Source organism: Poecilia reticulata, chromosome 22 (assembly GCF_904066995.2).
Source record: "Poecilia reticulata chromosome 22, P_reticulata-male-v2, whole genome shotgun sequence".
Classification (NCBI taxonomy): Eukaryota; Metazoa; Chordata; class Actinopteri; order Cyprinodontiformes; family Poeciliidae; genus Poecilia; species Poecilia reticulata.
The window spans coordinates 22,813,180-22,840,726 of record NC_088851.1 but is presented as its reverse complement, the minus strand read 5'-3'; the positions used below and the strand labels follow the sequence as shown (position 1 = coordinate 22,840,726).

Genomic DNA, 27,547 nt, shown 5'->3' with positions numbered 1-27,547 from the left:
ACTTGCTGAAAAGTTAGATATTTGCCCCATAAACTAGACAAATTACTTGGTAAGACTTTGTATTTTTATAGTGCATCATTAGCTGTGCTTCTATTGACCATAAAATTGCACAAATCAGAATTATGGAAAATAATTTGCTTCATTGTAAACATGACAACTTAGAAAAAACTCATGTTTTTCAATAAAAGGTTTTTGGACTAGGATGAGATCGTTCTTCAGCTGAATCAAAATTAGTCTAATTTGCAAATGGAAACACTTTTTTTGCATCACACGGGGCATATGATCAATTACTGGATGTTACTACTGGCAGAAATGTCGAAGAAGACGATGACAGGGAGGATTACGGCTTGGCATGTTTTTAATGACTTATCACATGGACAAACTTATGTGCAGAGATTCACATTGGAATCTCTGCACATGAAACGTGTTTTTTCAACATTAGCAGAATATCAATAAAGTTTTATGCACATTTGTAAAGGAAACAGATAATGGAGGTTATAGCTGAAGGGGTCAAAATGATGAGAAAAAGGGTTTTGGGTTTATTACAGGAAAAAGTTGATCAAGTTGAAATAAAATGCATCATCTTTTTCAGGTTTGTAATCAGTTTGTGAGTCATTGTTTAACCTCATTTGACGGCAGACGGTCAAATGAATCATTGAGCTTAATTTACTAAAAACAAACGCAGCTCTTCAGAGCAGTGACATCCTTGCACTTGATAGGATGATGGAGCAACATCAGATGCAGGCGCACAAAGAGAGGGAGCGGCGGACATCAGGATCAGGTGAGGCTCCGGCAAACACGCCCACACCCCGCGTGAAAACAAACACACACACCGAGATCGAACACAACGTGTCATATGATCCCCGCTGCACAAACATCCAAACAAAACACTCTCCTAGCGCCCTCCATCTGCCAATAAACAGTCCGGACAAGAGCTAATTAATATTTACCCACCCATGTTTGATTTTCCCTTTAGTAGGTCAGGCTCTCTTTGTGTTTCCAAAGCAAACAGATGACTTCACCTGTAGGAAATACTTGAAATTCCTGGATAAAACAGGTTCCTAGAGTTCAATAGGCTTCCCGCTGTGCTCTGTTGTAGTTTTCCCCAAGTCTTTCTGCTTTTTATTTTAATCCATGCACACATATAAATGTTCATGTCTGCTTTTTAGCCACACCTACAGACTTGGGGTGTTTTCACACCTGAGAGTCCGATAGACTCGGTTCGATTGGGGACCAAAATTGCAACATTTGTTACATTTTCACCTCAGTCAAATAAACAAAACCCATTGAAAAACTGTTCCCCTCCTTGCCTGTGGTGGCGCTGCACCAAGAAGCACTACAGGAAATGACACAAAAATACATGAGCGCAGCTTCCTTATTCACAAAATGTAAACAAAAACGAAGTGGTGTCAGATTTTAGAGGTTCTAGGATTTCTCTTTTGTCTTTGGCAAATGATCACGAGTCAATTCTCCTGCTAGTGCTAGACTGACATGTTTGTTTTGGTTGTATTTACCCAGAATGCCATGCGCTGCAGTCCACTTCCTGCTTTCGGAGCGTTCTCCGGTCCGCTTGGCATTCACTTATGCATTCGAACCGCACCAGAGTTCACTTTAATCGAACCGAAACCGAGTTTTCTTAGGTCAGGCTTGAATGGTCCACTTCAGGGTTCGATTACACGTTCACACCTCATCAAACGAACCGGACTTCCTATTCTAACTAGAGTTCGATTAAAGCGGACTAAACATGGCTGGTGTGAATGCACCCTTGAACATCCTCCTGTGTCCCTGATGTGGATGGTAAAACCAGTGCTCCCCCTTCCCCTGCTCTACCGCCATCTTTCTTCCAGCTGCCGTTGGGGGGAAATGCCACATGCTCTCCGATCATGGCTCAGTCATGTTGCATTCTGCTGCTTGTTCTTTTTTACAATATTTTGCTTCTTTCTTATTTGCTGTTTGCTTCTGTTTTTTGACTGCTCCTGATTTTTTCTCATCTTACTTGCTTGACTGTTCAGTTGCTTTTCATTATTCTCACGTTTTTCTCTTTTCTGTTCTCCTTTGTTTGTTGCCCTCCTTCGTCTGCATCTCCTCTCTCTCTCTCTCTCTCTCTCTCTCTCTCTCTCTCTGTCTCTCCCACCTTTTGCCCGCCGCAGTCGTTTCCACCCTCCAGTATAAAGTGTCCACCCCTCCCACCCACCCAGACACTCCTCCCGAGTACAGACAGTTCAGAGCTAGCACACTGCCGCCCTCCTACGTCCGCGTGGCGTCCTCCTCCTCTCCTCCGTCTCAGGAGAGGGAGTTGGGGGCCATTAGGGACAAAGCCCAGCTGTCCTCCCAGCTCTCCACCTCGCTCGCCTCTGCCTTTTCCCCAGTCCAGGCAGGAGTGAACACCCAGGGCCGACAGGTCCGTCAGATCCCCTTATCCCCTCCCACGGCGGCCCGCCACCTTCAGCAACAACAGCAGCAGCAGGACATCCTCCTCCCCCCCAAACATGGCACCTGGTCTGCCTCCCACTTGCAGCAGATGTACCCCCAACCCTCCTCGTCCCCTCCGGTAATGATGCCAGTGAAGCAGGGGTTACCCCCGCAGCCAGTCCTCCCAGTAGCTCACCCGCTTCCACCAGTCAGCACTAGGATGAAGCCCCCTCCCCTTGAACCTCCCGCCGTTGGGGGCCTCAGTCAGCCGCCACACCCTCACTCCAACGGCCAGCCAGACGATTCCTACTCTCCTCTTTCCCAGCATCTCCCGCTCACACCGCATTACTGCGAGGCAATCCCCCTCCCTCCTCTGATTGGCCAGTCAGGCCCCAACCATCACCCCCAGAACCAGTTAACCTTCCACTCTCAGCAGCATCTGCACCAACAACACCAGCAGCAGCACCACCAGCAGGCCCAGACCCCCACCACCATCACCTCATCTTCCTCATCCTCCTCGCCCCCCTCTTACACTGCCATGTCAGACGGGGGCTCTCCCAAGAAGACCCCCTCCCCTGTCCCCCAGCCGGCCCCTGCGGCCAGCAGCAGTAAGTATGGAGGAGAGGAGCAGGAAGTGGCTCAGCAGGGAAGTGACAGGAGTTTTCATTCTGTGTGTGTGTGTGTGTGTGTGTGTGTGCGTGTGTGTGTGTGCGTGTGTGTTGGATGAACAGGAGTGTGTGTGGATTAGGGATGCAAACAGTTAATCGACTGATTGTTGATTAACAGTTTATTAGAATAAAATGAGTCCCAATCGATTAACTAATAACATCCTCGTAGACCTTCCTTTAGTGTTGTAGTTTGGCCGCCATCCAGCAGAGGGCACCGCTGGTCATCCTTAGAGCAGAGCCAGTTGATGCAGAAACAAAGGTGGCTGAGCCATACCAGAACAGGAAAGAGAAACGGACCAAACAGAGTCCGGTTTGGGATGCAAAACGCTCTTTATGCGGTTCTGTTTTAAAATGTAAACAAACTCCTTAAGTTTCACCTAAACGCTTCATCCGGCGTCAGCTTCTCTACGGAAAACCACAGACTGGCTACGAAGGCCATGATGTCAGAGAATTAGGCCCACACTAAGAAAATGAAAATAAAATAAAATTACAAGCATAAAGTCATAGAATTACGAACAGAAAATGACTACTCACGCAATACTAGGACTTTAATCTTGTAATATTCCGACTTTATTCTAACGACTTCGTTCACGTAGAACTTTATTCTGGCAAAATTAGGATTTTATTTTCAAAATATTATGACTTTTTTCTATTGTGAATTTTTAAAAACTGACTTCTCTTCAGCTTTACGAGGGTTTAATGGTTTAATGGATCCACACAGAAAAACTAACATTATGGAAAAACAAAGCTGCAGTGAGTTGATGCGCGTCGGGTGGCAACGTTTTAACTTTCCGTACAGAGCAAAAACAGACAAAACTGCATGAAAATTAAGTGTTTCACATATTTTATTTTCCAGTGCATCAACTTAAGAAATTCCTGTCTTATAAATGTTTCTAAGTTCTAAGCCACACCCTCACTCTAAGTTTCTACGGTCTGAGTGTCTGCAGGCAAAAATAGAAGAAATCTGTTGGGAGGAAAAAGCTTTTTATGCTACTTTATCAGTTTCAGGCAAGTTTTGAGTCCAAAATTACTGAGTTTCATTTTATGCTAAGATTTTATAAACATAAACTTAGTAAGTCTGTTATAATAGAATATATAATAGAAATGTCCTTCATTGTCCTACAAGAGGGAAGTTTCTGTGCAACAGCAGAAATGTGACAGGAAATTAAAGCAAGAAAATTCACAAAAAGGTAGAAATATGCAATGTTTAAAAACAGAATAAATACTAAAACATACTTTAAGGCAGAATTTTAACAAAAAGATTCAGTTCAGATAAATGTGTAACTGAGTTGGTTAATTAAAAAAAATTACAATTTTCAATTAGTGACAATAAAAACCACAACTGCAGAGATGAACAGAAATCCGATATTTTACTTATATTTTTTGCTGCAATTTTTTTTCTTTTTGCAAATAAAAACATTTTATTGGGAAAGACAATTTTTCTTAACAATTAAATTTGTAACTAATAAGATTCATAAATATTTATAAAAGCAAAAATTCCTGTGCTGCAACTTTGAGTTACAAACAGACTTAAAGGACAAAATAAACTGATACTGATGCATTAGAGTTAATTTGATATATTTTTATTAGGATATAATGTGTAAAAGTTATTATTTAAAAAATGTCATTAATATTTATTTACAGACTAACATTGAAATTGTTAAATTGTCCATGGTGGATGAGGGGCGGGGGGAATTTTCATCAAAGTCTATCTTTTTTGAATCATTGTTATAAAAAATAATTTAAAACAATTTATTGAAATGTTATTTACAAGACTCACCTTTCTGATTGGCTGACTGTTTTGCTCCTCTAACTAATATAGCACAAAATGTAGACGTTTCTGCCTAAATACAGATGGAACCAACCAACCATGCGCTTTTTAAGCATGCCACTGTTTTGTTTTGTTTTTATTAGTTATTTTTGCAGGGACAGTGTGTAAACACATTAACTTTTACTGAAAGAAGAGATGCTTTACATCAGATTTAGCTTAGCGCTACCGTCCATCTGGACAGGTCACATCAATAAAATACACTTTGAAACAGTCGCAGTACGTTAGATGTATCTTACTAAATTTCTTGAGGTAACAGTCCATCGTTACTAAAGCTGTAACTTTACCCCGTCCAGGTGGCCCCGTCTCTGCAGGTCACCCAGCGATGCTTTCTGTGGCCCCGCCTCCGGCCCCGGCCCCCATGGCCGGCCCGCCGGCCCCGCCGCCGCCACCGCCGGGTCCACCGCCCCCCATGGCGGTGCCTCCGCCCATGCCCCCTCCACTGCCCACCGGTGGGGGCCCTCCTGGGGGCCCGCCTGGGGTCCAGCCTTCAGGACTGGCTGCAGCTCTGGCTGGAGCCAAACTACGGAAAGTGCAGAGAGTGAGCGCTCCTGTTTAACCAACACATGTTTTAACAAACTTTAGTGATTTTATGGTCGACATTTTATCCAGATTTCACTTTTTACATGTTTTTGTTTTTCCATTTGTTTCTACTGCTTATAAAAACCACCAGCCGTTTTTGGGCAATAAGTTAAAGTTTTTTTGGTGTCTAAAAAATTTGCCTTTTCAAAAACCTCCAGATTGTTAAGTCACATTCGAGAGGTACTGCGCCGTTGCCTAGCAACCCCATAAGCCCAGCCGGTCTCCTAGCAACAAAATTCCTTCTGGTTTTACCTCTGTATGCGCTTCATCATGGCTGCTGGAAAAGACAAGCGTTTTGTTTAATTAAAAACAAAATGGTTGTATACAACAGAGGAAAATATACAAATCAATAAAATGATAGGCAGCAGAAAGAAGAAAAAAATGTTTTATCTGCTCCTTTTATCTCAAGAATAAAGTCGAACAATAGGGATTTACAAAAACAACTAAACAATCCATATGGGTTATGCAAAAGTTATGAAAAACACATTTTTACCGTTCTCTTAAATATGTACATTGATCTGGCTTTTTTTTTTGTTGACTCACCAACCAGAAACCACTTGCTGCATTCTTGTTGCGTGCGCAGGAGGCTCTACTAATGCTTTTCAAAGACATAGAGTCCTACATTTGCTAAAACAGGGGGAGCTGAACAAACTGACTTAACTGACTAAAATCTCATTTTCTAAGATGATTTTGTGCAATAAATGTCATGTACATGTTTTGTATAGCCTGTGAATCCATCTTAACTTGTTCAAGGAAGCATATTAAGTCACATTTAATATCAAGTATTGTTCAGTACAAAGGATTTAAAACAAAAATCCAGATTAAGATGTTGTGGGATGACCTTAAACAGGCCATTCATGCTCTAAAACCCTCTAATCTGAGGTTAAACTAAGGCTGAAAACATTCATTTCATTTCTAATCCTGCTTAATTAGACCGCAGGAGCAACATTTTCACATGTTCTGGGACATTTTCCCTCCACTAAGTGGCCCTGGTGACCTCTGGTGACCTCCATGTTGTTTTAACATTTCCTCCAGGATGAGAGCAGCCCTCCTGGCTCTGGGGGTAAATGTGACTCCAATCGGTCGAGTGGGGGCAGCGGCGGCGGCGGAGAGGGGCTTATGCAGGAGATGAATGCCTTACTAGCTCGCAGGTAAAACATCAACAGGAAGTACAGTCTGCGTTTAGAAAACTGTTGTTTATTCCTGAAGTTCAAACCGCTCTTCCTTCGTTCTCTCTTAGACGAAAAGCTTCAGAGAAACCCGACGAAGTAAGTTGCACGTTTTAACAAAAATCTATAAAGTTTCTTTATAGTCAAGAGCTCAGATGGTACATTTTAGCCTGCTCACTCCTCTGGTCGTATGTTTGTCATATTTAACCATTCGAGTTCCGGCCATTTTACAAAATGGTTGCCGTTTGTGAGCCTTTTTAACCAGTTATTGCCGTAAAATGTTCTCCGTTTTCATAACTTTAGTTAACTTTATTTTACATACATGTTTTCTTCTTTGGTCATCCTATTCAGACAACTAAAGTAACCAGTTATATAGTGATATAGTCATGACTTTTATAAGTTTCACACAACTGGAAGTAGCTGAAGACAACGATCTTCATGGTTAGCGTTAGCTTCCATTCATATTTTTATGTGTGTAGCGTTAGCTTCTGGTATAGTTTTATGTGTTTATTAGTTTAGTTTTTGGTGTTTTTTTTTTAGATTTTTAGCAGTTTAGTGTTAACTATGCTATTTTTTAATATGGATGGTGGCCAATATGCGGAACTCAGTTTGGTTAGCCAAAGCTAGCTACATTTTTGGTGCAAACATATTCTCCATGTCAACCATCTTGAAAAAGCAAACAATATCAAGAAAATAAATATAATTTCTACGGTTCAAAATATGCAGGTTATGATTTGACACCAAACACATTCATATAATTTTACTTAAAGGAATAATTTTCAGTAATAACCATGGTGGCCATTTTGTAAAAAATTAAATATCAGTAAATATGATTACTATGGGTCCAGTTATGTATGATTTGACAACAAAAGTATTAATCTGTAATAAGTATTGTCAATATCAGTATGACAATCATGGTGGCCATCTTGAAAAACAGCCGCCATCTTTAATTTTTCAGTGGCTAAAAGTTGTTTCTATGCCATGTCAGACTCTTGTTTCCACATGTGAAAGATTTAGATGAAATAGCCAATTATTTGGTGAACTAAGCGATCAAAATATCAGAACCGCTGTCATCTTCTTCTTAGAAAAGCAATATTTTAATTAGAATCACATATTTATTTTTTACAGGATGATTCAGGTGGTCGAGGGCCGGGTCAACAGAACTCCACAGGTACGGATAGCGCCCAGCGTCCAGCCTAACTGGGTTATGAATATCCAATGCATCAGTCTTATTTTCATATTTTGAGCTCAAGGTTACAAAGAAAACATTTTCCAGATGTTGTATTAATTCCTCAGATGATTTCATCTCAAATAAACAAACTGGTGGATTTAACGAGAAACGTGATTAGAAAGGTTCTGATTACGTCAAATTTGTCATAAAATAAAAAATAAGCGTAGCTCACGTTAGCTTAGTCAGGCTTGATTAGTGTTTTTTATGAAGCCTGAAGTGGATAATTTGAAATAATAAAAGAAACGGTAACTGGAACCAGATTAAATGGACTGGTACCAGGGTTGGTTCTGTTCTTTCCCAGCATGCACTGGTTTCCTCTGCTTTCATGGCACAGCCAACAAAACCGACCTCAGCAGGGAATGCCTTCATCCCTGATTATTATTTACATGCTTTCACCAACTGTGCACTTCTGTGTGAGATTTCACATGCATGCACTGCAAAAACACAACGTTTTACAAAGTATTTATGATTTATGTAGTGCAAATAACTAAATATCTAAATATCTGGCTTGTTTTGAGTCAATAATTCCTTAATGTTGATGGAAAAGAACTAGTTCCTCTGGCAGATATTTCACTTGTATGCCTTGCTACAAGTGAAAATAATCTAGTTTTTTTTTTTTTTATCAATATTAAGGAATTATTTACTTTAAATTATCTATATCTTGCTGAAAAGTTTTATCATGTTTAAAGTGAACTGTAATTTTATTTACATTAAAATTAACCAAAAATACTTGGTAAGATTTTCAGTTTTTGCAGTGCACACACCTGTATACAAACATAAAACAGTTTTTACCCTTAAAGTGTAATATATTTGCTTATAATAAACAATTTCTTGAATGTTTAGAACTAATAATAAAGAAAAGAGAATATTAGCTCTGAAATAAACTTTTTTAAGTCCCAACCATGAAGTTCTCCATTCAGTTTCAACCCTTTATAAAACAAAGTATATTTATTTTACAATCAGCATTTGTTCCGATGCTAATTTAGTTTTTGCGTATTTCCACAGATGCTCTGAAGAAGCCGTGGGAGCGGTCCAACTCTGCAGAGAAGTCCTCGCTGGTGTCCAGGTGAGCAAATTCATCCTGAAAATGAAACCAGCTAATGAGCGGCGGACCGTAAATTCTGCCTGGTGTCGGTTTGTGTTCCAGAGTGAGACCCATCGGCAGCGCCAGTGAAGCCGACACTGAATTCGACAGGATGAAACAGGTGATCCGATCAGAACCAGCTGGGTTTACTGGGGGATGGAAAATGAGCTCACGCGTGGAGTTTTTGTTTGTTTGTAGGAAATTTTGGATGAAGTTGTGCGCGAGCTACACAAGGTGAAAGATGAAATCATTACCGGTAAGCAGACCGCGGAAATCTTTACACTGCAAAAACACAAACTCTTACCAAGGATTTCTGGCCTACATTTTTAGTCCAATTATCTTACAACACTTGAACTAAGACAAAACTAACTTTAAAGTAACTTTTCATCAAGACGTAGGAGCTTGTTTTTTTTTGTTTTTTTATCCTTAGTATTGGTAAAAAAATAATTTTAAAAAGTACAAGTTCCACCAGCAGATTATTTCACATATAAAAAATGTTTTGCCAAAAGTAAAATAATCAGTTCAACTGGTACGTTTTTTATCAATATTAAGAAAGTGTTCACTTATAGCAAGTTTCTGTATCTTCCTGAAAAGTTACTTTAAAGTTGGTTTTGTAAGACAATGTTTTAGGGCCATTAGAAAATAGAAAAAAGATACTATTTTCACCAAGAAACTCAGATTTTCTAGAAAAATTTGGACATTTCTGAGTTTGAAAAGTCAAAAATTTGCTGGAAAAAACTCTGAACTCTTGAGATAAATCTTTAAGTTTCTATTAAAAATTTTAAATTTATGAGTTTCCAAAGTTGAAAATGTTCAACTTTTGAAACGCAGATAATTTCCAAAAGTCAAAATTTTTAACTCAGAAATTTAAAAAAAAAGAAATGTTGTGAAAACAAAAAGATTTTGAGATTAACCTCAAAAATTCTGTTTCCTCTTTTCAAACTCAGAAATATTTTTTTTCTTCATTTGTAGAAAATTTCTGAGATAAATCTCAAAAGTTCAGGGATTTTTTTCCTAGAAAATTTCAAATTTTCAAACTGATATTTCCAAGTTCTTTTAGTGAAAATTTGTGATAATCAAAATTTAAGGGATTTTTTTTTTTTTTTGCATTTTCAGTTTTTAAAACTCAGAAATTTTCATGGATATTTTTTTTTAGAAAATTTTTGATATGAATATCAAATTTGAAGGGTTTTTTTCTAGCAAATTTTCGGCTTTTCAAACTCAGAAATTAAAAATTTGTTTTTTGAAAATTTCAAGAATTAATCTCAAAATTTCTGAGTGTTTTCTTCTAGGAAATGTCTTAATATAAAAATGTCTGCATTTTTGGGTAGTTTTGTCCCATTTCAAGTACACTAGGCTAGTTGCATTATAAACTAGACTAAAATTACCTGGTAAGACTTTCTGTTTTTGCAGTGTACCGCCTCCAGAGCTTGATTTCTCTCAAACTCGTCCAACCTGTCAGTCAGAGCAGCTGCTTCAGTTTCTCTCCGTTTGGTTTCTTGCAGCCATCAGACATGAAATCGGCAGAATCAGTACATCCTAATCCCGTCCCGCCAGATGGACGAAGACGCGGCAGACGGAGGACGGACGCGCAGATGCACAGACACGAGGACCGGGGAATGTTCTCTCAATGTTTCTGTTGCAGAGACGTTGCGGCAACATTTAAGTCTGCTGGACAGCAAAAAGGAAACGGGGAAGACGGAAAAGTGATTAATTTAAGGAAAGGAGGAAACTTGGACTAGAAGAGACGTTTGTACTGAGTTCGGTGTTGTGGTCCTCTCTGTGCACCTAGACTCAGTCAGCCCAGTGTTGCAGCTTTTTTTTGTCTCTGTTGAGTCTTATGAAGAAAATATTTTTGTTTTCTAAGTTTTTACTGTTTTATTATTTAAATCTGTGGTGATAATGATGATGCTGTCGATGACAATGAGTATTACTTGGTATTAGAGAAGGACAAAGGAATCTTGCACACCATTTCTGTCTGCTTTTATATTTTCTATGGTCGCTTTCGGTTCGTTTTTCTCCCTGAACATTTCATGAGAACAAGCACAAAGCGGGCGAAGCTGCAGACGCAGACACGCTCGCCCTTAAACGGCGTATATAAAACAAAAAGTGTTTTTATAACTTTGCTCATACTGCTGTTGTACGTCTAATCTTTTCTCTCCAGAGATGAAAATTACCTCTAATCTCACAACATTTAGAAGTGCAGCCTGCTTACACTGCAAAAACACTAAATCTTACCAAGTATTTTTGTCTAGTTTCTAGTGCAAATATCTTAGTAAACTTAAAATATAATTAACTTACAAGTAACTTTTCATGAAGATATAGCAGCTTGTTTTAAACAATTAATTCCTTTATTGATAAATTCTGGTTCCACTGGCAGATCATTTCACTTGGAACAAAACATTTGTTCAAATAATCTACCAGTATAAAGTCACTTATCGTATTTGCAGTATAAAAATCCTTGGTAAGGTTGATGTTTTGCAGTGCGCGGCTGCAGTACGGCTGAGGAAACGTTGGGAATCGCTCACTGAAGCAGCCTGATGGTGTAAATGTGCCGCCGTGTTTCTCCTCCTCCATGTGGAACCGGGTTTTCTCTCCTGGTCACCCTTCGCTTTGTGAACCTCCCAGTATGCATGAACCTCCCTCCGTCTATATTTGTTTTCTATTTGGTTCCAGACTTAATTAAAATCTATATAAATGGTGGTACGTTTGTTTCTGCGAAGGTTCCCCGTGTTGCTGTAGGTCAGATGTTGACTGTGATGATGTGGGTGAAAACGAAGCGTTTTTATCTGCAGCCGAGTGAAACGGAGGTTTAACGTTTCTGTCCGCACTCAAATTTAAAAGCTGGAAGTAAATTTATTCCAATTCAAACTAAATCTCAGTCAGTTTGTGTATATTTAGACACTTTCACACACACACACACATATAATTACACACACTGAAAAATATCTGTTTCTTCTGTAAATATCTCAGTACACTTTAAGACAACTAATTTACACTTTTCAGCAAGAAGTTTTTGTCCTTAATGTTTTTTTAAGTTCCACTTTCAAAATGTCTTCTTATATTTAACTTATAAGACATTTTTCCCATATTGTAAGTGAAAAAATATGGAATTAGAACTTTTTTCATCATCATCAAGTAATTATGACTTTAAAAAAGCGATACATCTTGCTGAAAAGTTAGTTTTGTCTTGTTTTCAGTGTAATATGTTATTTGCACTAGAAACCATACTTGGTTAGATTGTGTTTTTGCAGTGCATTATTACTTTATATTTTATTATTTAGCCACAATGAGTGGATTTCAATAATGCACTGCAAAACCACAAAATCCTATCAAATTTTGTGGTCCAAATATCTTATTACATTTGAAATAAAAGTAACTTACAATGATCTTTAGTAAATAATTCCTTAATATTGATGGAAAAGTTCTTGTTACATTGGAAGATTAAAATGTTTTTAGCTGCTGTATTTTCCTGAAAGTTTCTTCAAAGTTAGTTTTGTGAACTGAGATATTTTCACTGGAAACAAGACAAAAATACCTTATTTTGTGTTTTTGCAGTGTAAAACTGCAGACCTCGGTTTTAAAAGCTGTAATCAGAATTTACTCTATACGTTTAAAAAATCAATAAAGATGATCAGAAACGTGAAAAGTCGCTCGATATTCGTCAAAGAAACTCGATCCCAAAAAATAAAACCATGAATTAGAAATAAAAACGAAGCTTCGCTCTGAGTGGACAAGAAAAGAAACATTAAAACGAGGGACAAAACATTTATTCCAGAATATCAATTTACAATTTACGTTTTTACATGTTGACATTTCAGACGACAGATTCATCGTTTCACAAATCAGTCAAAACACAATAACACATCGTCACAAACACATTTATTAATATTAATAAAACAATATATAGACTCTTGGTTAAAAAAACAGATGGAATACTTTATGAAAAATAAAAATACAACCAGAAAACTGTAATCCTGATGGATTAATGTTTTTTCATGTTTGGTTTTGTGGCTCCAGTCAGATTTTTATGATTTACAGCAAAACGAAGCGTCACTGAAGAAAAGCTCCTCTTAACTCAAAGTATCAACGCTGCGTTCCTCTTCAGCTCCGTTCTGCCCAACGACAATAATCTGCTCCACTGTGGAGGGATTAATAATCTGATCTTTCAGGAGAAACTCTGACAATGTGTGTGACCTTCATCTGAGACACGACGACTATAAACAAATCAACTTTTACAAAACAGCAGGAGTAAAAACGTTGCTTTCAGCGACTGCATCAAAAAGGTCAACTGCACTGTAAAAACACAAAATACTACCAAGTATTTTTGGAATCTTTTTAGCAAGATGTGAATAATTCCTTAATTCTGATTAATAAGTTTCACTGGCAGATTATTTTACTGATGAGACTTTTTCTCATTTTATAAGTAAAATAATCTGCCAGTGGACCTGGTACTTATTCATCAATATTAAGAAATAATTAACTTAAAACAAGCTTCTATATCTTGCTGAACATTTACTTGTAAGTTAGTTTTATCTTATTTCAAGTGAACTGAGACATTTGCACTAGAAACTGGACTAAAATGCGCTGTAGGATTTTGTGTTTTTGCAGTGCAAGTAGCAGTATAACAGTTTTATTTAACTTTTCTGTATAAATATCACTAGTAATCTATTCCAGCTTGCTTAGCTTGTACTCCCGCTTGATTCTGGCGTAAGGGCTGATGTTTTCGTCGAACACAAAGTCCCACAGCACCTGGAACCAGGAGTTGTGCTGCGGCAGCGAGTCGTAATACTCCGCTGCGATCTTTTTCACCTGAAAAAACAAGAACAGTTTAGAAAACACATCAAACATCCAACATTTTAACTGCAGATGTTCGATAAAGCTGCTGCTTCTGAACATTAGATTAATTTCAGAGAACCTGAGCAAATAAAACTATGTTTTCACATGATGATTTACTTCTTCAAAGGGAGAAAAGTTCACATTGGACCGTTTCAAATTCAGGGTTTGTTCACTTTTCCTGCTTTAAAATTCAAGCATTTTCAAGATGAGTTTTCTAACACTTTGGAGATAAAAAATAACACAAATAAACTTAAAACTTCTCATTTTTTACTGTTATAATAATAATAATAATAATAATAATAATAATAATAATAATGCTCGGTTTCCTGGCATTTAGCAAATAGAAATAGTTTTTGTGAAATTTTAGTCTGATTTAGCTTCAAAATGTGACAAAAAATATTTTTATGTAAAATTGTAAATAGAATTTTCCAAATTTAAGCTTTTAATCAAACGTTAGATTTATTTTTATTACAAAACTGCGCAGTTTGAAAATCAAATACTTTCAAGGATATTGTACAGAAATCAAGCACTTTCCAAACCTTGAAACACCTAATTGAAACTTCAAGTATTTTCAAGGATTTTAAGGACCTGCAAACCCTGAAGCTGAATATCTGCTGAGTTTGATTCTCCAGCAGGACAATGATCCAAAAAATAAGGTTTCAGAATGTCCTAATCAAAGTATCTGAAACACTGAAGTTGATGAGAAATTATCCCAGAAGTTATTGTGACAAACAATAATATAGTTTTAACATTTTCAAGTAATATAATTGCAGAGGAATAATAATGCAAGTAAATCCTCTCAAAGACAAATAAGCTATCGTTTCTGTCCAACATTTAACACTGGAAGAGGAAGACATTTTGAATAAAGTATTACCCAGTACTTTTTAATCTATTTTTTAGTGCAAATATCTTAGTACACTTAAAATAAGACAAACATAACTTATAAGTAACAAGATATAGAAGCTTATTTTAAGTAAATTATTCATTAATATTGATGAAAAAGTCGATATTAATCCTGGTTCCACTGGTAGAATATTACACTCGTTTCAAAATGAAGGGCACTGTGCCGTTACCTAGCAACCACAGCCAAGCCAAGCCCATCGCCTAGCAACCCAGTTCTAGTTCCACTGGCTGATTATTTCACTTAAAACACAAGGGAAATGTGTTGTTGTAAGTGGATGTAGTACTGTTCATATTGAGGAGTTATTTACTTAAAACAGGCTCCTGTGTTTTACTTAAAAGTTACTGTAGGCCAGTTTTAATTATTTAGAGTGTACCGAGATATTTGCACCAAAATTGAGACCAAAAATATTCAGTGAGATTTTGTGTTTTTGCAGTGTAGAAGTTGCAGAGAAAAGTTAAGACAATATTTGCGACTCATAAACCGTCACATTGTGCTCCCTCGCTACGATTCGGTTAATATCTGCGTTGGAAAATATGAGTGGAGTCCAAAGTTCAGCTGCTGTGGTCATAAGGATGATTAGTCAGAGACTCACCTGAGGTAGTTTACTGCCAGGTATGCTGGGGAAGTCATGGTGCTCCATGTGGTATCCAACATTGAAGGTGAGGAAGTTCAGCGGCCCGTAGTACGAATACGTCTCGTGTCCCTTCAGAAACATGTAATGCTCCGCTATGAAGTGTCCAGAGAACGGATGGATCCCCAGGCACAAAATGGATCCAGCAATGAGGTAAACAATCGGCTTTACCCCCCAGAAGTAGAAGATGACGGCGTCTGCTAGGAGCTGCACCACTGTGTTCTGGATCTCCATCGGACCCACCGGTTTGGGGTTGACCACCAGCGGCCTCAAGGCGTAGAAAAACGGCTGCAGAAAGAGCCAGAGGACCTTCCTAGCCGGCGTGCAGAAGAACCATCCCTCCCAGTCTGTTGGGATGTCCACATCCAGCTGGTCGCCGCCCAGGTACCGGTGGTGGTCGATGTGGTACTTCTTGAAGGAGGCGGAGTAGGGAAGCCCGATGGGCAAGTTGGCCCACATGGCAAACCAGCGGTTCCACTTCGCAAGCTTGTTCCCGAAAGCCACGTTGTGAGAAATGTCATGAATGGCCAGAGTCAGTGAGTGGTTGATGCACCCGCCAAAGCCGTAGGCCCAGAAGAAGACCCACTTCCAGGAGAGGTCGTGGACCAGGTAGCAGGCGACAAGTTGGATCAGAACCAAGCCGGACACAACCCACTTCAGCTGGGGGTCTGGACCCATCAGGGTCTTGATTTCTGGATATTTGGCTGAAAAGAGAAACACAGAAAGGAAGAGTAAGGACTACCGCTCCAAATGATTAATCAAATTAATCATGATTAATCAATTGTTCAAATAAGCTTTAACCAACTCAGTTTGTTGAAAACTTTAAAAAAAAGCCTTTTTTTTTAAAGATCAACATATTGAGAGCAGTAATTAAAACTGGGGCTGCACAGTGGCGCAGTTGGTAGAGCTGTTGCCTTGCAGCAAGAAGGTTCTGGGTTCGATTCCTGGCCCGGGATTTTTCTGCATGGAGTTTGCATGTTCTCCCTGCATGCGTGGGTTTTCTCCGGGTACTCCAGTTTCCTCCCACAGTCCAAAAACATGACTGTCAGGTTAATTGGCCTCTCCAAATTGCCCCTAGCTGTGAGTGTGTGTGTGCATGGTTGTGTGTCCTGTGTGTCTCTGTGTTGCCCTGCGACAGACTGGCGACCTGTCCAGGGTGACCCCGCCTCTCGCCCGAAACGTTGGCTGGAGATGGGCACCAGCACCCCTCCTGACCCCACTGAGGGAAAAAGGGTGCAAGAAAATGGATGGATGGATGGATGGATAATTAAAACTGTACAGAAATATATAAATTTAGCATTTAAGGTTAAAATCTTTTTCTGTAAATATGTTCTATCCAAAACTAAAGCGTATAGTTGTAGCTTCACTTGTTTCAAATTCTGTGAAAAATTATCTCCTGTTCAGCACCTCCTGATGTCTAAATATTAGTGAGTTAATCGATTTAGCTGATGAAATAATTGATTCCATCATGATTAATCCGATTCATCTCGATTAATCAATTTTTGAAATAATTGTCAACAAATTTAGTAATTGATTAATCATTAACTGGAGGATATAGACTCAAAACAAGGCAATTTGCGGAAACGACTCAAGTGGCATAGTTTTAGCTTCACTCGGTTCAAATTATGTGAAAATATCTCGCTGATAAAGGGCTGAAATAGTGACGTGGAAAAGCATTTACAGAAAAACAGAAGAAATCCAAAAGGTATAAATTCCTGATGCAAAGAAAATAATTTGTTGGTCATCGCTGCAGCTCTGGGATTAATTAAGTCAATTTCAAAGCAGCCCATATTGCAAGGTGCCCGGCCTTCTCCTGGGAAAATCCTGCTGGCAAAACTCAGCTTAATTGGCAGAGGTGTTGTTTTGCTGAAGGACATAACATAGTTCAACTGTAGCCGTTAGGAAAATCCACTGACAAAAGGAATAATTGGGATTGCTTCATGGAATATAATCCGCTCGTTGGGGCAAACAAGTTTGGATCTGTTGTACTGACTGACCACACCCTGAAGAAACAACAACAAGAGTCAGAAGTGTGGCGCAGTGGAGTCAGGGAACGCCTTCGCATGATGCAAATTAAGGCTCCTGGTTTGTTTATTGTTTCCCAGTTTGACGACTCTATGCAAAGTTAAACTGGTAAATAAAGGATTTGTTTCCAATTCTTTCTCTACATTCTTCTATTGTTGTGGACCAAACCCTCTGTTTTCAGTTAATATTAAATACATAAGAGATAGGAATGAAACGATTAATCGGATTAATTGTGATTAATCGGATTAATCATGATTAATCGATTACTGAAATAATAGTCAGTGAATTTAGTAATCGATTAACCGGAATGTATCGACTCAAAAAAGGCTATTTGCTGAAAGAACAACACATTCAGAGCAATAATTATGTAAAAACCACACAGAAAATATAAACAGTTACGATGAATTTAAGAAAAAGTTTGTAAATATGTTTTACTCAAAACTCAAGTGGGATAGTTTTAGCTTCACTTGGTTCAAATTATTAGAAAGAAATCTATTTAGTACCTTTTGTTGTGCTGTTTTATTTATTAGTCACTCTATTGATTTTAAGTCACGCAGAAAGATTTGAGCTTTTCATATTTTGATGTTTTTAGCTGCAGATGCATCATTTGCTATAAATGATGAAACGAATGCTACATTGTTACATTTTTAACTAAAACATTTTTATTTTTTTTATTCAAAAACGAAATAAACTTATTTTTATGTAGTTCTAATATTGTATAAGAAGCTTTAAATGAAAAATCTGCAGAATGTACCATTTTTTAAGAATCTGATTAATCAGTTAATCGTCAAAATAATCGACAGATTAAGTAATCCTTAGTCGGAGTCCAAGTAAAACCTCCCCGATGATTCACAGAAAACGATAAATGAACAAAATCTGTTGCATGACGGGAGTTTTTATAAGACATGTGACATTTAGTTTCAGTTTAGAGTCCTTTTTAAAAGTGTTGACATCAGCGAGGAATAAAGATAAATGAATAACCAGCCGCCATAAAAGGCTGTTTAAACGGCCTAATGGCTTTGCGCGCGCGCGCACACACACACACACACACACACACACACACACACACACACACACACACACACACACTGAGGTTATTATCGGATTTCACCACGTCAGAGAAAAATCATTTACTTTAATATTTCAGATGATTCTTTAAAGCTTCAAACTCCGATTTAAACTGGAAACTTATCTGACGACATTCGGTAAACAGACAGACAGTCATTCATTTTGTGACCTCATTGGATGGTCATAGATGACCTTTGAGCGAGCATGAAGATAAAAACGGTTTCCGTGTGAGTTGGGATAAATGGGAGCTCTGTTCATGCATCACCTTGCACGCAAGTGGAAGAATGAGAAAACTCCTCGCCACGCGCGCTTGGGGATTAGATACCATAATTACAACTAAACATCTTTAATAATTAATGGCTTGGAGGTATAAAAAAAGAGACAAAAACACCTTGGAGGTGCTAATTTCACAGCAGAGCGACCAAAGCAACAGCTGGACAAAACCAGGATCAAATAAACGTCAGCAGGTTGTTAACCTGCGCTTTTAATTATTGATACGCGAATCAAACGCGGCGCTGAATATCATATTTAAGACCCGTTTGTTTATTATAAATAAATAAATAAACGAATGGCGTCTAAATCGAGTAGAAATAGGTGTGTAAGGATTTACTCCCTCCCCACTAAAAGTCTCACGCTGCGTCATCATGAGACGACAATGCGCCAAGAAGCCCGCGGCGCCGCAAAGGACAGAACATTTACAAGACAGGAAAAAAGAAGAAGCTGAAAAACAAAAAGTGCCAAAGCCTGAATTACAACATTCCTTTCATTACTGAGTATCAACACTTCCAACTTCCAGTCGGAGAGGAATATGAGCAGAGGCTGAATTTAAAGCAGGAAATGCTGCAGCAAGAGAAAACCAGGAGACAGTTTAACTTAAAGTTGTTCATTTTAAGAGAATTTAGTAGTTTCTGTACAGACACGTTATATGAGCTCACTGGGGAGGTTTTCAATGCGCAGCTGCTAAATATAAAAAAGTGGCGCCCCCTCGAGCACGGCGCCCGTATAATGCAAACCCACTTTTTGCGCCAGATTAAACATTTGCAGCTTCCTGTGAAATTAAAGACAGTTCTGTAAACACATGAGTTTACGGAGCATAAACTGGTTATTTCTACAGCATTAATACAGTTTATATAGTTCTTGTGATTGTTCCTGAATTCTGATCGCTATAAAGGTTTTGTGTGCGTGTGTTTCTATTTGCACCACAACAATTTAACATATTACAGGTTTTCAATGCACAGACAGCTGCTGAGCGCAGAAAAAGCCAATTAGACATAATTACTCCGCCATGTTTTGGCGCCCCTACTAGCATGGCGCCCTAACGGAGACAGTCTTTTTGCTCGGAGCTGTTAAATAAATAAAAAAATGTCCACTAAAAATAATTATTCCATCAGATTTTGGCGCCCCCTCCAGCACAGCGCCCTTTTAATGCACCATATTCACGAATTAGCATCTCATGTGAACAGGAGGCTTAAACAGAAAAAACCGTTTAAGCACATGAGTCAGCAGAGAATAAACTGGTTATTCTGCTGCAGTAATAAATTGAGTTCTTGTGATTGTTCCTGAATTCTTATGTTACTGATGGTTATAAAGTTTTTCTTTGTATCTCTAACCACAGGCCAAGCCTACAAATAAGCCTCCAGCTGTACATGGTGTTTGGACTGGGGAGTTTACCGCTTTTTTCTTGCTCAATTAAACATTTAAAAGGAGGACAGTTACTTATGCAAAGAAAACAAAATGATTTAGCATTTTATAGGTTCTCCACCGGGGATTTCAACACACAAAAAGCTATTAAACACAGAAATTATCGACTATAAATAATTATTCAGCCGTATTGTGGCGCCCTGTGGCATATTATATATATTTTTTGCACCGGAAAAACGTTTAAAAGGTGAAGCTGCAGAGCATAAACTGGTCATTTCTACTTTTTTTTTATCATCATTTCATTAGTTCCTGAATGCGTATTTTACTGCTAGCTGTAAACTTGGCGTGTTTGTATTTGTACATCTAACCGCAGACCAAGCCCACAAATGAGCCTTGAGCCATAAAGAGATTACAGGTTGGGGAGTTTTTACTCTTTATTTTATTTTATTTTTGTCCCAAATTGAATATTTAAGAGCAGGAAAGTTACTTTTATAAAGAAAGCACAACAATTTTACACAATTTCGTAAATAAATAGATACAACACTAGCTACAAGATCAAATTAATCAGATTCAAAGTAATTCAAACACATTTAAATCTTTATTTTTTTTACTCAAAAGATTTAATCTGTGTGGTTACATCATTTTTACCCATCCGTTGCGGGTAGCTGGTCCGTTAAGCAACAGCTAGTAAACAGGTTTAACCGGATGTGTTTTTATAAGCAGAGTAAACTGAAGAACAATATGAATCCAAGAGTCAGCTAAGGAATGAAAATGAGTGAAAAGTTTGTGGTCTCACCCAGGATTTCCTTCCTGCGGGCGGTGTGCGGCTGGTCGGTGTAGACCCACTCAAAGTCGGCTCTGCCACCTGTCTTCCCCATGGCTCTGGTCGCTCTCCTCTCCCGGTGTGAGGAATCTGGCGTTGCTGAGTTCAGTGTGTCATCAAAACTCTGGCAGTATCGGGGCACACCCACAAGAGCAGGTTGCCAAGGGCTCCGCCTCATTAGGACGCCGGCGCGACGGGAGTAGGCGGCACACTTGTAAAGTGTAAATATAAGCTTATTTCTGATGTTTATCATCAATACATTTTACTGCGAGTTAAAAAAGTTTTGTGTTTGTTTTTGTATATCTAACTAACGGTCAAAATCTATAGAAATACGCCTTTGGCGCCTTTATGGATTGAGATTTTTTTATCCGTTTTTCTTCATTTTCGTCTTTCATTCATTTATTAAATAGAGGAAAGTTCACATTTATGAAATGAAAGAACTAGTTAGTTTAATAGATAAACAGAAAAACAACTTTTTGCAGTGTAAAATGCCATCTCTAGTGAAAAACACACAATTTTAACAAGTATTTTTGTGCAAATATCTTGTAGCACCAAACTAACTCTTCAGCAAACCAAATAACCTTATTTTAAGTAATTTATTCCTTAATATTGATGAGAAAGTAATAGTTTCACTGGCAAAAAGACATTTCCCCTTTTTATAAACGAAACAATCTCCCAGTGAAAATATATATTTTTTTAAAGAAATTGACTTCAAAAGAAGCTCCTATATATCTTGCTGAAAAGTAACTTGTAAGTAAGTTAGTGTAATATTTGCACTTAAACTATACAAAAATACTTGGTAAGATTGTTTTGCAGTGTATATTCATTCTAAATCTCATCAGTTTCAAGGTCATTTCAAAATATTTTCATTCATTTTTGTAGAAACTCAAATAATTTATTCTTTAGTTCGATCATATAGATCGACTGACAAGAAACAAATGATTACTAGCTGTTTATTAACAGACACTCTCCACCGCCTCCATTCCACTTCTCATCACCTGTAGCCGTTTGGCACTCCGGCGGTAGAAAAAGGAGCAGACCCGTTCTGAAGTTAAGGTGTGATCTCCAGCGCCTCCCTTCCGCACTCCGGTAGAGGGCGGGGGAAGAAACACGCTTTACCTGTGCACCTGCTCGCATGAGTGTAACCTTCCTGTGGGTGTTTTCCACTCGGTAATAAACGGTACAGCGCGGATGAACGAGGAGCTGATTGTCTCCTCCCAACAGGCGGCGGGAGGAGACAATCAGCTCCAAGAGGTAAAATGAAGTCAAGGTCTGATCAAAAATAAAGAACATTGATTTAATATGTCAGAAATGTTTGTGGTAAAAATAAAAGAAATATTACTAATTAAATTATATATATATATATATATATATATGAGGGGGGAGGGGGGGGGGGATTTTAAAAAGTTTATATTTTGAGGAATACAGTTAGTGTTCAGTGATCTTTTCATAAATTTTAATATTTTTATTTCATTAACACTGTTTAATAACCTGACTGGTTATAAATTAACAAACTAATTTATTAATTTGTTCAAGCTTATATGTGACCATAGATGGGTACCTTTTTGGAAAAAAAGAACAAAAATCAAAAACTAAATACTTTTGAGAGTTTTACTACTTTTTCAGTAACTTCACTGAGTGAACCCATTACTTTTACACTTTTGGCACATAACTTCATCTTTTCGGTTTTCAAAAGACATAATCTTCAATATTAAATCAGGCGTTGCGGTCAGTAGCTCAGTATTTGATTAAACATAAACTAAATATGGATGTTTGAAGGGCGCAATTCAGGTGTACAGGAGAAACAGCGCCCCCTACAGTCAGAAGATAATATCTCAAAATGTAAAGGTCCCCGTTTGAGTCACAGAGGTTGGTAAAAAAAATGTCATTTTACTTAAGTAAAAGTAAAATGAGATCGTCCAAATATTAATAATAAATAAATAAATAAAAATAACAGTAAAGAAGCCAATTACTTATTTATTTTGGCTGAAGTGGCTCTCCATATTACTGGAGGTACACTAAAAATGTATTTAGTCAAATTACTCATCAAATACTCAGTAACTGTTTGAATTAATTTGTAATAAAATAAAATAAATAAATAATCCAGTATAAATCTGAATATAAAAGTGATAATATATACTTTTAATGTATCTCCACTTAAATATAGATGAGAAATGTTTGTATCTGGTACAATTTTGTTTAAAACATTCTTGTTTTTTATTCAGTGAAATAAGTTGAGGTGGAAATTATACTAAAGTAAGAGTAGCTGGACTTTAACTAAATAAAATTTCATTTTGTAATATTTCTATACATTTTGTCTTTAAAAGACCAAACATTTTTACTTGAGGAACTTCTTGCAGTTACTTCTCACTTTTATTTCAGTAAAACCATGTTGAAGTAGTTTTACTCTTACTTGAGTGTAATTTTTGGCTACTCTACCACCTCTGGAAAACAGTATTTAATTTATATTTTAAAACGAAAATTGAGTTTCTGTTTTGTCCAATCATCAATAAATGCACAGAATGGACTAATCAAAGTCTTAAAAGTCATAAAAATCCATTCTGAAATGCGCTCTACGGAGAATCCGCTATTGATCCAAATCACGCGAGACTTCAAAACTAGAGCACTGTGGCGACGAGATTACAGTAGTGGAGAGAGTTGTTGTCGGAGTGGGAGGAAGAGAGCTGCGAGCACAGGGGGGGAGGTGATCGAAATAATATTATTTACAGATAAACACGCAGAACGAATCGGGATTATCATGGCGTCAGGGGACACCCTGTACATCGAAACGGACGGGTCGGAGATGCCAGCAGAAATAGTAGAACTGCATGAAATCGAGGTGGAAACCATCGAGACGACAGTTGTCGGGGAGGACGGCGAACAGCAGCCGATGATCGCCTTACAGCCGCTGGATGATCCGCACCACCTCCACTCGCACCAGGAGGTGATCCTGGTGCAGACCCGAGAGGAGGTGGTCGGAGAGGAGGACTCGGAACTGCACACGGAGGACGGGTACGAGGACCAGATCCTGATCCCCGTGCCCGCCGTTGAGGAGGACTACATCGAGCACACTCTGGTTACTGTAGCCGGGAGAAGCACGTCCGGAGGCCGGGTTAAGAAGAGTGGAAGCGGGAAGAAAGCGGGCAAAAAGAGCTACATGAGCGGTGGAGAGATGGGCCGAAAGTGGGAGCAGAAGCAGGTCCAGATAAAGACTTTGGAGGGGGAGTTTTCTGTTACTATGTGGGCTTCAGGTGAGTTCCTGCAAGCTGCTGATGTCGCTTTGTTCTCTGTGTGAGTGGGCCCAGCTGGGGCCTTGTGCTCCGCTAAAGTCTTACTCTTTTCCACGGTTCAAAGCGACTTAAAATTCCTCTGAAAAGTGTTTGTTTTTATGGGAAGCCATGTTTTATGTGTCAATGGGCGCCGCCATATTTCCCCGGTCCAGAAAGTATGGCGGCCCGAAAAAATGGCGTTTATTTGGCCGACGAAGATGGCGGCGACAGGGGGAGCGGTAGCTGCTAGCTCCGCTGGGCCGCTGTGGCGCAGTTCAGTTAGCGGCAGCCGGAGATGCCTTCGGGGACGCCTCGGACTTTACAGTTTTGAGGCTTTGATCTTAAATTTAGAGGTTCAAAATCAAATAAAAAATACATTTAAACAAAAACGGATACATTTCGGCATCTCATAATAACCAAAAACATTAAAATACGCGTTTAAAATGGATAAAAGAACGTGATTAGCGTAATCTTTGACCTTTGTGGGAAAGTGTCATGTTTTAGGGTCGACTTTTCACGTCTGTAATAAATTAAAATATAACGACAAACAAAGGTGGTGCAGATATGAAAATAAACTAATGCAGATAAAAATCAGGGTATATTTTAAAAAAAAATGATAATTCATCTATAATATTAAAATCCATATTTGACAAATACAAGTTACAGGTAAAACGGTTGAGGTATTTCTTGTTGCTAAAAAAGTTGTGCAATGGAGTTTTACTCAACTTTCACATTGCAAAGTTCCCGAATAATCATTCTTGCAGGATTTAAAATGTATTTATGCACTGATACGACATGCATCTGGCCTTTTAATCACAAACAAAAGCTTGTTTTGTGATCAAAAGTGGAAACTAATCCATTTCCTTACAAAAAATATCTGTATGTTGCATTTAAATAACTTTACAGTTTGAATACAAGTGGCTAAAGTTGAATTTTGTAGCCTCTGCAGTATTTACTCGGTGCCTATTTAAGAAGCAACAGATGAATAATCTTCAGTTTCTTTCCGTCCCGTTCTTGCTCAGATGACAAGAAGGACATTGTTCACGAGGAGCAGATCGCAGGGGAGAACTCTCCTCCGGATTATTCTGAATATATGACGGGGAAGAAGCTCCCCCCAGGAGGCATCCCGGGCATCGACCTGTCCGACCCCAAGCAGCTGGCAGAGTTTGCACGGTAAGAACCCATCCAAAAAAAAGAAAAAGAAAAAATGTTGGTGCAAAACTCACAAAAAGGCGATGCGAGACAAACATGGTGAAAGCAACACATTCAGCTCTCTGCGGTTTTGCTTTTTATTTCCATGTGCATTATTATTTACCTTAGATTTAGTCATACTTTAACTACTTAAAATATCATACTTATGTATATATTCTTTATAAGTTTTACATTGGTTATGGTTATGTTTGTACTTAACACCCTAATTAACAAATAAGTTTCCCCTTGGGGATCAGTTCTACTCTAATTTTGACCTTTTTCGTGTTGCAGAATGAAGCCAAGAAAAGTAAAAGAAGATGATGCACCCAGGACAATAGCCTGTCCACATAAAGTGAGTCAGATTTTAAATTCAGTAAACTGAAAAAACAAGATTTTTTTTTTTAAAGTGTCTGGTGCAAATGTCTTATTGCACTTGAAATAAGACAAAACTAACTTTTCAACAAGATAAAGTAGATTTTAAGTGAATAATTCCTTAATAATAAAAACAAGTGTAAAGTAGTTTCACTGGCAGATTATTTCAGCAAGATATTTTTTCTCATTTTAAAAGTGAAACAATCTGCCAGTGGATCTAATATTTTTAAATCAATATTAAACAGTTATTGACTTAAAACGAGCCGCTATCTTTTCAAAAGGTTACTTTTAAGTAAAGAAAACTAAGATACTTGCACTAGAAATGAGTCTAAATACTTTTGTGTTTTTGCAGTGTAGTCCAACGTTTCTCAGGTTGGATTCACAAGCAGCAGTCCCAGGAGTTGTGCGTCTTGTTTTTTGGGAATTATCCTCCTTGTTTTCGTTTTAGGGATGCACCAAGATGTTCAGGGACAACTCGGCGATGAGGAAGCATTTGCACACCCACGGGCCTCGTGTGCACGTCTGCGCAGAATGTGGCAAGGCGTTTGTGGAGAGTTCAAAACTGAAGAGACATCAGTTGGTCCACACAGGAGAGAAACCTTTCCAAGTGAGTTCCTTTACTTTCTAAACTTTAAATAAAACGTGTTTTGGGAACACGTGAATGGAAACGTTTACGCTCTTCTCCTTACAGTGCACGTTTGAGGGATGCGGCAAGCGCTTCTCTCTGGACTTTAACCTGCGCACTCATGTGCGGATTCACACTGGAGACCGCCCGTACGTCTGCCCCTTCGACGGCTGCAACAAAAAATTTGCCCAGTCGACCAACCTGAAGTCTCACATCCTCACACACGCCAAAGCCAAAAACAACCAGTAAGACATCCAACCCCGAACGACCAGAACCGGCAGGAAAACCGGAGGACCTCCGTCTGCTTCTGGGTGAACTGACCCAATGTTGCTTGGACTGCTTTTTCTCTGAGACGACTCTCTTTGTACTGCAGATAGAAAAAACAAAACAAAAAAAACAGAAACGAATCCCTTTTTTGTGAAACTTTTGATAATAAACGGAGGTCCAACGAAGCTGGCCTCTACCCGAATGGAATATTTTAGAGTTTCTTCTCATGAAGATGTTAATTCATGGATCTGCACCTGGAAAACTTATTTATACCTTTACACAAATAGTTGTGAAATTTGCATTAATCTTCACCAGCGTCTCAGTTTTGTACCTCCCCCCTAAGTGTGCATATTGTACACTGTTTGATGTAAGCTTTGTGGTCTGTATGTATTCAAGACGGTCCTGTAGGGCTTCCTGCAAGGTTTCAAAGTTCGTTTCCCTTTGTTCTCCTTCACGGCTCCGTTTCTCAGGAGGTTTGTAGCTTTTCGTTTTCTACAACACATGTAGATAACCATGTGATTTTAGTTTATTCTTTTTTTTTTTTCCAGTAGATATCATTGATTAAATCGTTTCTCCCAATTGCATCACCAAACAGAGCGTGTGATTTGTGCTGTCAGAGGTCAAACGCTCACCGAGCTGGTGAATAATTAAACCAGTCGGGTTGAAGCAACGTCCAGGAAGTTTTCAACGATTCAAAAACGCTTCATATCCATGCATGACATTAATGAACAACGTTAAAAATCAATCGTTGGCTGAATGGGTTCTTTAACAGGCAGGTTAGTGTTTAAACAGGGATATTTAACTACAACATGACATCGTGGCGCTGCTGCGAATAATTGTGGTTTGTTTTGTTTGGAGAAACACGAGACGCCGAGAGCAACTCGATACCGAACGGGTTGAGAGAGTTTGTCCAGGAAA

At 38.5% G+C, this 27,547-nt stretch overlaps 3 protein-coding genes across 7 annotated transcripts in view; 2 read left to right on the top strand and 1 right to left on the bottom strand.

The window, feature by feature from the left end:
- Window positions 1-11,850, top strand: part of evla (Enah/Vasp-like a) — a 45,305-nt gene extending 33,455 nt beyond the window's left edge. For 4 of the 5 annotated variants that reach the window (XM_008400019.3, XM_008400017.3, XM_008400016.3 and 1 more), the window contains 10 exons: window positions 720-781; window positions 2,151-3,020; window positions 5,205-5,449; window positions 6,526-6,641; window positions 6,731-6,758; window positions 7,788-7,830; window positions 8,896-8,956; window positions 9,038-9,095; window positions 9,173-9,230; window positions 10,480-11,850. In XM_008400019.3, coding sequence (XP_008398241.1) covers window positions 720-781; window positions 2,151-3,020; window positions 5,205-5,449; window positions 6,526-6,641; window positions 6,731-6,758; window positions 7,788-7,830; window positions 8,896-8,956; window positions 9,038-9,095; window positions 9,173-9,230; window positions 10,480-10,517 — 1,579 coding nt within the window. In that variant the 3' untranslated portion in view covers window positions 10,518-11,850. The remainder of the gene's footprint in view (window positions 1-719; window positions 782-2,150; window positions 3,021-5,204; window positions 5,450-6,525; window positions 6,642-6,730; window positions 6,759-7,787; window positions 7,831-8,895; window positions 8,957-9,037; window positions 9,096-9,172; window positions 9,231-10,479) is intronic. The other variant, XM_017302550.2, reaches the window with a different exon arrangement.
- Window positions 11,851-12,726: 876 nt separating this feature from the next.
- Window positions 12,727-21,033, bottom strand: degs2 (delta(4)-desaturase, sphingolipid 2). The gene is made up of 3 exons (XM_008400021.3): window positions 20,879-21,033; window positions 15,310-16,052; window positions 12,727-13,786 (listed from the first exon to the last, which is right to left on the bottom strand). The coding sequence occupies exons 1-3, from the start codon at window positions 20,958-20,960 to the stop codon at window positions 13,643-13,645; spliced, it is 969 nt and encodes a 322-aa protein (XP_008398243.1). The 5' UTR covers window positions 20,961-21,033; the 3' UTR covers window positions 12,727-13,642.
- A 2,510-nt stretch (window positions 21,034-23,543) lies between these two features.
- On the top strand, window positions 23,544-27,213 carry yy1a (YY1 transcription factor a). The gene is made up of 5 exons (XM_008400022.3): window positions 23,544-24,156; window positions 25,197-25,347; window positions 25,657-25,717; window positions 26,186-26,344; window positions 26,429-27,213. Exons 1-5 carry the CDS (start codon window positions 23,664-23,666, stop codon window positions 26,609-26,611), a joined length of 1,047 nt encoding a protein of 348 aa, XP_008398244.1. The 5' UTR covers window positions 23,544-23,663; the 3' UTR covers window positions 26,612-27,213.
- The last annotated feature ends 334 nt before the right edge of the window (window positions 27,214-27,547 follow it).

Excerpts from the sequence above, each read along its gene's own strand:
- degs2 (XM_008400021.3), bottom strand. The coding sequence starts at position 20,960 with ATGGGGAAGACAGGTGGCAGAGCCGACTTTGAGTGGGTCTACACCGAC. Across the intron at positions 16,053-20,878 it reads CCGCAGGAAGGAAATCCTGG|CCAAATATCCAGAAATCAAG; the intron begins GTGAGACCACAA and ends TTCTCTTTTCAG. Across the intron at positions 13,787-15,309 it reads CTGGCAGTAAACTACCTCAG|GTGAAAAAGATCGCAGCGGA; the intron begins GTGAGTCTCTGA and ends TTGTTTTTTCAG.
- yy1a (XM_008400022.3), top strand. The coding sequence starts at position 23,664 with ATGGCGTCAGGGGACACCCTGTACATCGAAACGGACGGGTCGGAGATG. Across the intron at positions 24,157-25,196 it reads TGTTACTATGTGGGCTTCAG|ATGACAAGAAGGACATTGTT; the intron begins GTGAGTTCCTGC and ends GTTCTTGCTCAG. Across the intron at positions 26,345-26,428 it reads CAGGAGAGAAACCTTTCCAA|TGCACGTTTGAGGGATGCGG; the intron begins GTGAGTTCCTTT and ends TTCTCCTTACAG.